General features: G+C 47.9%; 1 protein-coding gene across 1 annotated transcript in view; it reads left to right on the top strand.

Moving 5' to 3' along the window:
* Positions 1 to 11479, top strand: part of LOC123482105 — a 50376-nt gene extending 38897 nt beyond the window's left edge. Inside the window, exons 4-5 of the mRNA XM_045208411.1 lie at positions 10181 to 10297; positions 10995 to 11479. Coding sequence (XP_045064346.1) covers positions 10181 to 10297; positions 10995 to 11311 — 434 coding nt within the window. The 3' untranslated portion in view covers positions 11312 to 11479. The remainder of the gene's footprint in view (positions 1 to 10180; positions 10298 to 10994) is intronic.
* The last annotated feature ends 2824 nt before the right edge of the window (positions 11480 to 14303 follow it).

Consider the following 14303-nt stretch of genomic DNA (forward strand, 5'->3'; position numbering starts at 1 on the left):
CGTCGTCCACCCCCGTGGTGCCCCCCCCAAAAATGTGAGGGGCTGCTTCTCAGGCTTTCTTTCGTGACCAAGTCTGTAACGATCCCGCTGTCTGAGTCGGGTCCTGTCTGGTGACTAGTTTTTCCTGTTCGTAATCTCCAGTTTCGAGGGTTCGGGAACGCTCCGGGAGCGCTCTGGTTTTCCGTACCGCATCCCATCAGCAATCTGCACACCTGGTCCTGACTCATCACCCTTCTTAGGCTCTGGCCGAACATCCAGTTCCTGCCGGATCGGTAGCTTATGAACAGTATGTTTGTCAGAGTGTCAGCCTCTGAGCCCTTAGTTAGTTTTGTTGTTTTGCACCTTGTTACTTGCTGTGTACTGACCTCCGTTTTTGTTCTGTCTGCAGTCTCTCACCCGGAACCTTCACCCAACCTCTGCCTGATGGTCGGCGGCTGCCGAGCCAGTACCCGGACCAACCACTGCACCCTCAACAACCCATCCACGACCCGCTCTGTTCCCTGGATTATTCAGCCTCACTCGGAATCTACTAAATAAACACTCACCTTTCTCTCAACGTACCTTGTCCTTGTCTGCTTCTGGGTTCTGCATAGTAAACCGTGACAGAACGATCCGCCCAGTGATATCGCTTTCCGACCGTGGCCTCAGTTTACCTCTGCTGTCTGGAAGTCCTTCTGTTTGGCCATTGAGCTACAGTCAGTCTCACATCTGGTTTTCACCCCAATCCAATGGTCAGGCGGAGAGAGCCAACCAGAAGATGGAATCCACGCTACGCTGTCTGGTCTCTTCCCAACCCCCACCTCCTGGGTCTCTCAGTTGCCTTGGGTGAGGTATGTCCACAATACTCTTCCTACATCTGCCACTGGGATGTCTCCCTTCCAGTGCCTGTATGGCTACCAACCTCCCTGTTTCCTTCTCAGGAGAGAAGGAGCTCTCAGTGCCTTCTGTTCAGGCCCATATTCCGTTGCCACCGGACCTGGCATCGGGCCAGAAAGGCACTCCTTAGAGTTTCGGACCAGGATCAGCTCCAGGAATCGTCGCGGATCCCCGCTCCCACCTACACCACATCGGAGATAGGGTTTGGTTGGCCACACGGGATCTTCCGTTACGGACTGAGCTCAGGAAGTTGTTACCGAAGTTCATTGGTCCGCTTGGTGGAGAAGGTGATCAATCCAGTGGCAGTTCGACTCAAACTACGAGGACGCTCAGAGTCCATCCCACCTTTCATGTCTCCTGCCTCAAGCCTGTCTTCCTCAGTCCTCTGCTGCCTCCTCCGCCTCCCTCCTCCTCCTCCTCGGATGATCGGGAGGTGGTCCTGCCTACACGGTGCTCGATCATGGATTCCAGACGGCGGGGCCGGGTTTCAGTATCTCGTGGACTGGGAGGGGTATGGCCCTGAGGGAGAGGAGTTGGATTCACGACAGGTCCTTGATGGGACCTATCAGTGACTTCTACCGTCTCCATCCTGCGCGCTCCGGGGAGTCCGCCCGGTGGCGTAGGTCGAGGGGGGGGTACTGTAACGATCCCGGCTGTCTGAGTCGGGTCCTGTCTGGTGACTAGTTTTCCTGTTCGTAATCTCCAGTTTCCCGAGGGTTCGGGAACGCTCCGGGGAGCGCTCTGGTTTTCGCACCTGCATCCCATCAGCAATCTGCACACTGGTCCTGATCATCACCCTTCTTAGGCTCTGGCGGTAACATCCAGTTCCTGCCGGATCGTTGCTTGAACAGTATGTTTGTCAGCGTGTCAGCCTCTGAGCCCTTAGTTAGTTTTGTTGTTTTGCACCTTGTTACTTGCTGTGTACTGACCTCCGTTTTTGTTCTGTCTGCAGTCTCTCACCCGGAACCTTCACCCAACCTCTGCCTGATGGTCGGGCGGCTGCCGAGCCAGTACGGACCAACCACTGCACCCTCAACAACCCATCCACGCCACCCGCTCTGTTCCCTGGATTATTCAGCCTCACTCGGAATCTACTAAATAAACACTCACCTTTCTCTCAACGTACCTTGTCCTTGTCTGCTTCTGGGTTCTGGCATAGTAAACCGTGACAAAGTCTTTTTAAGTTGCCGTTTCTCCTCCCTTGCTGCCTCTGTCTGCTCCCAAGGAAGGCGATCCATCCCAGCATGGATCTCTTCCCATGTCCATGAAACCTTACCATTTAATATCTCCTCCCAAGTCCATGATTTATGCTTCTCCTGGGCACGCTGCTTGGTCCTTGTTTGGTGGGATCTTCTGTTACGTTCATTGAGATACGGGTCAGACCAAGGTGCAGCGTGGTATGCGTACATGTTTATTAGAACGAATAAACACTAGACAAAACAACAAAAGCAACGTAACGCGAAGCTCAACAGTGGCTACACACAACAAGCCAAACACGAGTCAAGATCGCACAACTAAGGTAGGCAACCAGGCTACTCTAGGTATGATCCCCAATCCAGAGACAATGATCGACAGCTGCCTCTGATTGGGAACCACACCCGCCAATATAGATCTAAACATACTAGATCTCCACATAGAATTACACATTACATAGATACTCACACCTGACCAAACCAACTCAGCGAACTCTATGTCAGGGCGTGATACAGAGGTACTTATTGTTGGAGCCAAATAACAGAGAGAGAATCTAGTCACACATTTTAATTAACGGGCAATAAAGATAAAACACCAGGTAAAAAAACCTAGGTGTTATTTTAGATCTCTGAATAAAATTTGATTCACACATTAGGAATGTGACCAAAATAGCTTTTTACCACCTGAGGAACATTGCCAAGATGCGGCCGTTTCGCTCTCAGACTGATACAGAGAGACTCATCAATGCTTTCAATACAAGCAGGCTTGATGCTGTGATGCTCTCCTGTCTGGTCTACCCATGAAAGCCATTGGTCAACTGCAAAACATACAGAATGCTGCAGCACGGGTACTTGATCAAGACCAGACGATAGAGTACACAATACAGCGCTTTAAAGATCTCTGCACTGGCTGCCTGTGAGTTTTAGAATTAATTTAAAGATTGTTTTTTAAATCAATCCACGATTGTGCACCCCAATACATGTCAGACATGCTTTTAAGTTATGTTCCCAGTAGGTCCCTCAGGTCCTCTGGCAGTGGCCTTTCTAACTATCCTGAAAGCCTAGGACGAAGAGACATTGAGAGGCAGCCTTTAGTTATTATGCCCCCAGCCTCAGGTATAGCCTGCCAGAGAACCCGAGGGCGAAAATGTGGAAATATTTAAAAGAGATCTTAAAACATATCTAGTAGTAGTTGTTGTTGTAGTAGTAGTAGTAGTAGTAGTTGTTGTTGTTTTTTGCTTGTAGTAGTAGTAGTAGTAATAGAGTAGACCTCTCCTCTCTTCTTCTCCCCTCTCTTCTCCTCTCCTCCTCTCCTCAGTAGTTGTAGTAGTTGTAGTAGTAATAGTAGTAATAGTAGTAGTAGTTGTAGTAGTTGTTGTAGTAGTAGTAGTAGTAGTTGTTGTTGTTGTGTTGTAGCGTAGTAGTAGTAGTAGAGTAGTAGTAGTAGTAGTAGTAGTAGTAGTTGTTGTTGTTTTTGTTGTTGTAGTAGTAGTAGTAGTAATAGTAGTAGTTGACCCTCTCCACTCCTCTTCTCCCCCTCTCCTCTCCTACTATAGAGTTGTGGTAGCTGACCGCCTCTCCTCCAGCTAGTCTCTCCCTGTCAAGGGGAGGAGGAGGAGGAGGAGGAGGAGGAGTAGTACCACCTTGAAAGCAAGTGTCCAGATGGTGAGTAAAAGTCATGGTTGTTGTGGGTTCTGTTGTCCGAAGGACAGCTCTCAGTCATCAAGTGTTAAACTCACAGCGCTATAAACACTCTTAGAGCAGATGCATTATGCAAATGAGTGTTTCAAATCTATTTCAGTTTCCAAGTAGGCTCCCATCATAAGAATATAATTATCTTGCATACGTTTGCTTTTCTAATAATAGTAATTAGGTGGGTGCATATTTGTCCTATTTCACACATGTGTATTATACGGGGGATTGGATATGTTTTTTGGGGGGATATCCCAACTCCCCCTGAGACATCCTCAGAGAGTGGGGTCACGGCCAGCATCTGCCATTATAACGGCGACCCTGGAGCAATTAGGGTTAAGTGCCTTGCTAAAAAGGGCACATCGACAGATGTTTCGCCATGTCGTCCTGGGGATTTGAACTAGCAGCCTTTTTGGTAACTAGGCCAACGCTCTAACATCAAACAGCAACTTTTACTCAAATAACTTATGTATGGCAACTTTTATGTCACACCACCATTTATTTTTATTCTGATGATGATCAGACATAATTAACTGTCTGTTCACTCATGCTTGGTCTCTTATGTAAGTTCCTCTAATCAGTTAGTGAACACTTCTCTAAACTAAAGCTGGTAGGATTCCTCTGGTAGTGTTGTCTGTCTGTGACTTTACCACAACTGTTAAATCTGAGATCAACATCTTTAATAAAGGAATATAAAACATGGATCACTATCAGTACTGCTGCTGCTGTTGTCTTTCATTTGAACAATATGGAGGAATACTAGCAACACTGGATCTAATGTAACGATCCCGGCAGTCTGAGTCGGGTCCTGTCTGTGTACTAGTCTTTCTGCTCGTGATCTCCAGTTTCGAGGTTCTGGAACGCTCCTGCCTGGTTGCCGGGCAACGTTGCTAGGCGGGAGCTCTCTTGATTTCCGCACCTGCATCCCATCAGCAATCTGCACACCTGGTCCTGATCATCACCCTTCTTAGGCTCTGGCCTAACATCCATTCCCTGCCGGATCGTTAGCCATGAACAGTATGTTTATCAGCGGATCTAGTCTTAGAGCTTAGAGCATTAGTTTTGTTGTTTTGCACCTTGTTTGCTTGTTGTATGCTTACCTCGTTTTGTTCTCCCTGCAGTCACTCGTCCGGAACCTTCACCCAACCTCTGCCTGATGGTCGGCGGCTGCCGAGCCATCATTGGACCAACTACTGCACCCTCAACAACTCATCCACGCCGCCCGCTCTGTTCCCTGGATTATTCAGCTGCACTCGTGGATCAGTTAAATAAACACTCACCTTTGACACCACTTACCTTGTCTGGTCTGCTTCTGGGTTCTGGCTTAGTAAACCGTGACAGAACGATCCGGCCAGTAATGAACCCAGCGGACCTGGACTCTGTTCGCCATGCCATTACCCATCAGGAGAAGATGTTGGGCCATCATAGCACGGTACTACAGGAGATCGCGTTGTCAGTTGAACCTTTCTACCGGTCTGACGGAGGTCCAGAACCAGCGCAAGTTTCCGGTGGAGGATCCACTACCGGTTTCACCCATCTCGCCTGCCGCGTCTGGAGCTGATGCCCTTCCGTGAGCCCAAGGTTCCGACGCCGGATAAATATGAGGGGAGCTGGGAAGATGCCGTTCCTTCCTTATGCAGTGTGGATTAGTGTTCGATCTACAGCCCCTACTCTTATGCCACAGACAAAGCTAGGATAGCCTTTGTGATTGAGTTGCTGCGTGGTCGAGCGCTGGAGTGGGCTTCAGCCGTTTGGGAACGACAGGATCCCTGCATGGCTTCATACCAGGGGGTTCACGGCCGAGATGAGGAAGCTCTTCGACCATTCCGTCCGAGGGAGGGACGCAGCTAGGCGCCTGTTTTCGCTCGCCAAGAACTCGCAGCGTGGCCGACTTCCGTGATCGAGTTCAAGACGTTGGCTGTGGAGAGTGGGTGGAATGAGGAGTCTCTGCAAGCGGCCTTTTACCAGGGTCTGTCGGAGCAGCTCAAGGATGAGTTGATCTCCTATCCGGAGCCTAGTGACCTGGACAGCTTGGTAGCCTTGTCTATTCGGTGGATAATCGAGTCCGAGAGCGAAGGAGGGAGAAGCAATGGGTCCCGGCCCAACCGATCAGCTTCTCAGGTGCCAGTCGGGTCGGGATTGGACCAGAATACGTCGATCATCGTCCACCACACAGGATTAGTGGAGAGGTCCTGTCTCCCGATTCTGAACCCATGCAAGTGGGGCGGCACGGGTTAACCAAGGAGGAGCGCCAACACAGACGCAGGACTAACTGTTGCCTCTACTGTGGTGGTTCGGGACATTACCTCGCCACTGGTTCCCAGCGGTCGTCAAACTGCGCGGCTCGCTAAAGTTGGGAGGACTTTTTAGCGAGCCAGTTTCCACCTCTCAATACCTCTGTCAGACCCGCTTTCGGCTACCCTTATGAACAGGAATCAGAGCTTAGCGATTAACGCTTTTATCGATTCAGGTGCCGATGGAAGCTTTCTTGATGCCGAGTTGGTGGAACAGCTGGGGGCTTTCCAAGGAGCAATTGCCGGAAGCCATTGAAGCTACCACTCTGGACGGCAGTAGTCTGGCACGTATCACGATGAGGACTGAACCGGTTAAGATGCTGTTGTCGGGGAATCATTCTGAGATGATTTCATTCTTCATTCTGCCGTCTTCCCATGTTCCTCTGGTCCTTGGATACCCCTGGCTGAAGGAACACAATCCCACGTTCGATTGGGTGACGGGCAAGGTAACAGTTGGAGCCTTGATTGTCATGCTAACTGTTCTCAAGACTGCCTGTCCCCATTCGGTTCCCAGTCAGGTGATTGAGGCTAAACCCCCAGATTTGTCCCTGGTTCCCGAGACATATCACGATTTGGGGGAAGTGTTCAGTAAGCAGAAGGCTCTGTCACTCCCTCCCCACCGACCATATGATTGTGCCATCAACCTGTTCCCCTGGAGCTGTCTACCCTAAGGGAAGGTTATACAGTATCTCCCGACCTGAACGTGAGGCTTTGGAGACCCACATCAAGGAGTCCCTAGCTGCTGGTCTCGTTCGTCCCTCGTCATCACCCCCCGGGGGCAGGATTCTTCTTTGTGGGTAAGAAGGATGGCTCTCTTCGACCGGTATTGATTATCGGGGGTTGAATGACATCACGGTCAAGAACAAGTATCCCCTGCCCTTGATGAGTTCTGCCTTCGACTCTTACAGGGTGCTACGGTGTTCACCAAGCTAGACCTACGATGTCGTATCACATGGTCCGGATCAGAGAGGGGGACGAGTGGTTGACGGGTTTCAATACACCCGATGGGTCACCGAGTATCAGGTGATGCCGTTTGGACTGACCAATGCTCCAGCGGTATTCCAGAGTATGGTGAACGACGTCCTGAGAGATATGATCGGTCTCTTTGTGTTTGTTTACCTGGATGACATTCTGATCTTCTCGAAGGAACCTTCCGACCACGTCCAGCATGTCCGGCAGGTTCTGCAGCGATTGTTGGAGAATCGCCTGTTCGTGAAGGCCGAGAAGTGCGAGTTTCACGCCCACACGACATCCTTTCTCGGGTACATCATCTCCAGGGAGAGATTAGGATGGACCAGGAGAAGGTTAGAGCGGTTCTGGAATGGGCCCAGCCCGTACGAGATTGCAGCTCCAGAGATTTTGGGGTTTGCGAATTTCTACCGCAGATTCATCCGGGGATTACAGCCGTGTGGCCGCTCCGTTAACCGCCTTGACTTCCAGTATCAGGACCTTCAAGTGGAATCCGGAGGCGGATCGAGCGTTTCTGGATTTGAAGAGGCGATTCACCAACGCACCGATTCTCTCTCAACCGACACGGCCCGTCAGTTCGTCGTTGAAGTGGACGCGGCCTGATGTGGGAGTTGGCGCCATCCTGTCGCAGCGATGCTCCACGGACAGTAAACTCCATCCCTGCGCCTACTACTCTCGTCGCTTTCGCCATGCGGAGAGGAATTACGATGTGGGTAACCGGGAGCTTCTCGCGGTGAAACTTGCCTTGGAGGAGTGGCGCCACTGGTTGGAGGGGGCGGAGCAACCGTTATTGTCTGGACTGACCACAAGAATCTTGCTTACGTGCAATCGGCTAGACGTCTCAACTCCCGTCAGGCCAGGTGGGCGTTGTTTTTCGACGATTCAAGTTTTCCTGACGCTTCGACCTGGATCTAAGAACGCAAGGCGGACGCCTTGTCCCGGATGTTCTCCAAGACGGAAGAGAGTGGGTCCAAGACCGAGACAATTCTCCCCCGAACTGCGTCGTGGGAGCAGTTATGTGGAAGATTGAGGAGGAGGTGATGGCGGCCCTTCGGACGCAGCCCGGTCCCGGTAACGGTCCACCCGGTCGGTTGTTTGTGCCTGAGTCGGTTCGTCCTGCTGTCCTCAATGGTCCCACGCCAGCAAGATGGCTTGTCACCCTGGCGTGGCTCGGACGATGGCGTTTCTTCGCAGACGTTTTTGGTGGCCTGCCATGGCCGAGGATACTCGGGGTTTTGTTGCTGCCTGTCCAGTGTGTGCGCAGAATAAGAGTACCAATCGGCCCAGCTCTGGACTACTTCACCCCTTCCTATTCCCGGCGACCATGGTCGCATCTGGCCCTGGACTTTGTCACTGGGTTGCCCGCTTCTGAGGGGAACACGGTCGTTCTGACTATCGTGGACAGATTCAGCAAGTTCGCCCACTTGTGCCTATTGCCAAGCTTCCTCTGCCTCGGAGACGTCCGAGATCCTGGTTAGGGGAGGTTTTCAGGGTCCACGGTTTGCCCAGTGATATCGTTTCCCACCGTGGCCCCTCAGTTTACCTCTGCTGTCTGGAAGTCCTTCTGTTTGGCCATTGGAGCTACAGTCAGTCTCACATCTGGTTTTCACCCCCAATCTAATGGTCAGGCGGAGAGAGCCAACCAGAAGATGGAATCCACGCTACGCTGCCTGGTCTCTTCCAACCCCACCTCCTGGGTCTCTCAGTTGCCTTGGGTTGAGTATGCCCACAATTCTCCCCTACATCTGCCACTGGGATGTCTCCCTTCCAGTGCCTGTATGGCTACCAACCTCCCTTGTTCCCTTCTCAGGAGAAGGAGCTCTCAGTGCCTTCTGTTCAGGCCCAATTCGCTTGCCACCGGACCTGGCATCGGGCCAGAAAGGCACTCTTAGAGTTTCGGACCGGTATCAGCTCCAGGCGAAATCGCCGCGGATCCCCGCTCCCACCTATACCATCGGAGATAGGGTCTGGTTGGCCACACGGGATCTTCCTTTACGGACTGAGTCTAGGAAGTTGTTCGAAGTTCATTGGTCCGTTTGTGGTGGAGAAGGTGATCAATCCGGTGGAAGTTCGACTCAAACTACCGAGGACGCTCAGAGTCCATCCCACCTTTCATGTCTCCTGCCTCAAGCCTGTTTTCCTCAGTCCTCTGTTGCCTCCTCCGCCTCCTCCTCCTCTCCTCGGATGATCGGAGGTGGTCCTGCCTACACGGTGCGACGATCATGGATTCCAGACGGCGGGCCGGGGTTTCCAGTATCTCGTGGACTGGGAGGGTATGGTCCTGAAGAGAGGAGTTGGATTCCGCGGCGACAGATCCTAGATGCTGACCTCATTCGTGACTTCTACCGCCTCCATCCTGGCGCTCCGGGAGTCCGCCCGGTGGCGTTGGTCGGAGGGGGGGTACTGTAACGATCCCGGCAGTCTGAGTCGGGTCCTGTCTGTGTACTAGTCTTTCTGCTCGTGATCTCCAGTTTCCCGAGGGTTCTGGAACGCTCCCTGCCTGGTTGCCGGGCAACGCTGCTAGGCGGGAGCTCTCTTGATTTCCGCACCTGCATCCCATCAGCAATCTGGCACACCTGGTCCTGATCATCACCCTTCTTAGGCTCTGGCCTAACATCCATTCCCTGCCGGATCGTTAGCCATGAACAGTATGTTTATCAGCGGATCTAGTCTTAGAGCTTAGAGCATTAGTTTTGTTGTTTTGCACCTTGTTTGCTTGTTGTATGCTTACCTCCGTTTTGTTCTCCCTGCAGTCACTCGTCCGGAACCTTCACCCAACCTCTGCCTGATGGTCGGCGGCTGCCGAGCCATCATTGGACCAACTACTGCACCCTCAACAACTCATCCACGCCGCCCGCTCTGTTCCCTGGATTATTCAGCTGCACTCGTGGATCAGTTAAATAAACACTCACCTTTGACACCACTTACCTTGTCCTGGTCTGCTTCTGGGTTCTGGCTTAGTAAACCGTGACATCTAATGCTGGACAGTACTTACAGACTAGGAGAACATCTGATACACACAGGAAGGAAAAAATACTAATATCTGGTTTTAAGATACAAATCATATTTGTATTATCTAGAAACAGCTTATATCAAGTGTTTGTTCTACCTGGAAGATGTTAAAGTGTATTTGTGTTGATTATGATTCTGTATGAGTGATCTTCACTGTAACAGCTGCAGCATCACAACACAGAGAGGTTTTTGTACGATCAGTAATAGGGATTGTATCACTGTGGTACACTTTTGGTAGCGGCACCAGACTAGATGTTGGAAGTAAGTAACAAGCTCACTTGATATTTCTTTCTGATTACACTTATTAAGTATGTTATTCTTACACCCTGTCTATGAAAATATTGCGATTTTAGATTTTCAAAATGTTTTAATTGCTTTTGACTGACCCTTCGTTCTAATAAATTTTTATTGAATCGAAATGTTAAATTGTAGGTTTATTTTTGTCTGATTTGTATGATTGCAGACAATAACTCTTAATTTTGGTAGGATCACTATTAAATAGCATTGGATATAGTAATCATTATTGTTGTATTGAGTTCATGGTAGCCTTCACTGTTAGTGTGAAGACAAAAGGTCTCAGTTATGTTTGTAACCAACTTCATGAACTAACATGGTTGATATGTGATTAAAACTAATTTATGCTCAGATTTTGCAAATACTATGAATATGAGAAGGCTATTCTGATCAGATCAATTCCTAAATAATATATGTATGACATGTATAACTGACGCTGTATGACTTGTAACTCTACTTACTTAATACTTGTTCGGTTCATTATTCTGCTTTATCATATTACAGTTTGTGTTTTATCCACATCTTTTACCAATCTAACTTTTACATTAATATTTAGAAGGCATTTCCAAATCACTTTATTTTGATTTGTCCTTTGCTGAAGATAAGCTCTTACTGTAACTGTACTTGATGTAGTTACTTAGTTGATGTGTTCTGTTTGTTCCAGGTAACAGTTCCCCAACCCTCACCGTCCTGCCCCCCTCTAGTGAGGAGCTGTCCAGTACAACAACTGCCACACTGACGTGTCTGGCCAACAAGGGCTTCCCCTCAGACTGGACCATGAGCTGGAAAGTGGACGGGACCAGCAAGAAGCAGGAGGCCAGTCCCGGGGTCCATGAGAAGGACGGCCTGTACAGCTGGAGCAGCACCCTGACTCTCACTGCCCAGGAGTGGACCAAGGCAGGAGAGGTGACCTGTGAAGCCCAGCAGAAATCCCAGACTTCAGTCATCAAGACCCTGAGGAGGGCTGACTGTTCTGGGTAGGACCCCTCAGTCACACCTCTGTGGAGAGAGGATGCTGGTTCCTCTGCTTTGACTTGCTTATTTCTAAAATCAGTCGTTCTCTGATTTAGTGATCACTCTGGTGTGGACTAACAGGGGGCTAGGCTTGAGTTCATGTGTCAATCCATTCGGTAGATTGAGATTTTGTTAGTTTTAGATTTAATGTGATCTGCTTTTATTCACTATCATGTTTGCTTTGATGCTTCAATTTTGTGTTAATGGATTTAAATAAAGATTTCTTTTTGGAATGCATATTTTTGTTGTTTTTATTAATAAACTGGATCATAGATACTGTATATTTGCAATATTCTGGAAAAATATGTATTCAGTAAGGCTGATTAATGGTGTCTTTAAAAACTGTCAAGTCTAAAACTCACTCTAACATCATAATTGACCAATATTTAATACTATCACAATATACTATGATATAATAGAAGAGTTTCTGCCATGGTAGTAGTTGACTGTCTTCATTCATAAGGATACTGAGTCTGTGTCAGACATGTTTGACTTGACAGACTTTACAGTAATAAAAGAAGAACTATCAAACAGTCAACCGATATCTTGGACTCTCACGTGTGTTATAGGCTGTGATTCGACGCTAAATATATATATTTTTAAATTACAAATATTACAAGTGGTACTACTTCAAGATGTAGCAGTGTTTCCCAAACTGTCTCGGGACCCCAAGGGGTGCACATGTAGTTTTTACCTAACACTACACAGCTGATTCAAATTATCAAAGCTCAATGATTAGCTTATAATTTTTTATCAGCTGTGTAAACCTAGGGCAAAAACCAAACGGCACCCTTGGGGTTCAGAGGACCGAGTTTGGAAACGCTGCTATATAGTGTAGTGACAGTCTTCTACCTCCAACCCCCTGGGAACAGAGTGAACATCTGGTAACAGTGCTGTTCTATTCTGGGACAAGCAGAACCACCCAGCCCTGTCTATGTAAATCTCAGTTTCACTCCCACAGATACCAGTCTAGTAGTTGAACAGTTTCACTGCCTGTAATACCCTGGACTGGGCCAGATGTGAGGGAGTGGACTGGTCTTAACCTCTATGGTGGATTCAGGGAGGGACTCATAACAGATATGCTACCATGTAATTAATTACAGATAAAATGGATATTATAGTTTACATAGATAGTGTATGTAGTGTACATAAGTCTCATGTTTGAATCCAGCATCATGTCTCATTCACATATCTAACAGTCAGTAACCTGCTCATGAAACAGTTAATATAACGGTAGAAGATCACAATTTAAATCAGACATTTGGTTGAGGTCCATTTTGGGACTTGTTTTGGGGGGCAGAAGTGATTGTAACTTTGAAGTAATGTTGAGGTCAGAACACCTTTTGTTTTACATCTGTAGATCTTGCTTTACATATTGACAGGTAATGTATTTCAAAACTTCAAATAAATGTTATAACACTTAAAGGCCATGACAAATATAACAAGTTAAAACCATGATGATGATGTTAATGATGATGATGATGGTCATGTGAACTGAACGATTGCTTTCTAACCATATTGTCACATGTCACAGTTGACCTCATCTAGTGTTCCATGTCACTGTCTCTTCCCCCTCAGCACCTGCAGTAGGTCCCAGCTGTAGCAGTACAGTCACTGTGGAGTCTGACTGAGGGAGGTTTTTGTACGGCTCTATATCACTGTGTGAACACCCAGACACTGTTGGGAATGTGTAAACTCTGACAGTAGTAATCTCCTGCATCTTCAGCCTGGACTCCACTGATGGTCAGAGTGAAGTCACTATGAGTTCCACTACCACTGAATCTAGATGGAGTCCCAGACTGAAGTGTTGTAGCATAGTATATAAGGAGTTTAGGAGCTCCTCCAGGTTTCTGTTGGTACCAGGCTAGGCGGGGAGAGCCTCCTGCACCATACACATCACTGCTGGTTTTACAGTTCAGAGAGACTGTCTGTCCTGGGAGAACAGCTTTCACTGCAGGGGTCTGAGTTACAGTGACCTGGCCTCTGGATTCTGAAACAGAGATGTCATGTAGAAATAGCATTCAATTGTTAATACATTTTTCCTTGTAGCATATTAAATTAAACTGTAATGAGGTTATATAGCCTAATATTGCAATTGTCCAAGTAATTTTCTGTAAAATATATTACCTTGGAGACAGAGGGCAAATATCCAGATGAAGATGGTGATAAAAGTAATGGTTGTTGTGGGTTCTGTTGTCTTGAAGGACAGCTCTCAGTCATGAAGTGTTAAACTCACAGGGCTATAAACACTCCCAGACCACTGAAGCATGTGCTGTCTATGCAGAGCATCATCACTATGCAAATAATCTTCTGGTCTTCTCCCCATCCACCATTATTCAGTAACGTGTCCTACATGTAAGTGGTCTTCCTGGACAGTCAGACTGATGTGATGTAGAAACATGATAGCTATGTAATCACTGATATGGTTTCTGATATAAGTGCTGAATGGGGACTGATATATTGACTATAGACATCTAAATATGGAGCATATTGTTATTACTGTGTAATTAAAATTATCAAAGGAACGAATAGCAAAAATCTCTGAAGCTGGAGACTCTTATCTCCCTCACTAACTTTAAGCATCAGTTGTCAGAGCACCTTACCGATCACTGCACCTGTACACAGCCCATCTGTAATTAGCCCACCCAACTACCTCATCCCCATATTGTTATTTATTTTGCTCATTTGCACCCCAGTATCTCTATTTGCACATCATCTCTTGCACATCTATCATCCCAGTGTTAATACTAATTGTAATTATTTTGCACTATGGCCTATTTATTGCCTTACCTCCATAACTTGCTACATTTGCACACACTGTATATGTATTTTCTGTTGTATTTTTGACTTTATGTTTTGTTTTACCCCATATGTAACTCTGTGTTGTTGTTTTTATTGCACTACTTTGCTTTATCTTGGCCAGGTCGCAGTTGTAAATGAGAACTTGTTCTCAACTGAC

Source organism: Coregonus clupeaformis, chromosome 28 (genome assembly GCF_020615455.1).
Source record: "Coregonus clupeaformis isolate EN_2021a chromosome 28, ASM2061545v1, whole genome shotgun sequence".
NCBI lineage: Eukaryota > Metazoa > Chordata > Actinopteri > Salmoniformes > Salmonidae > Coregonus > Coregonus clupeaformis.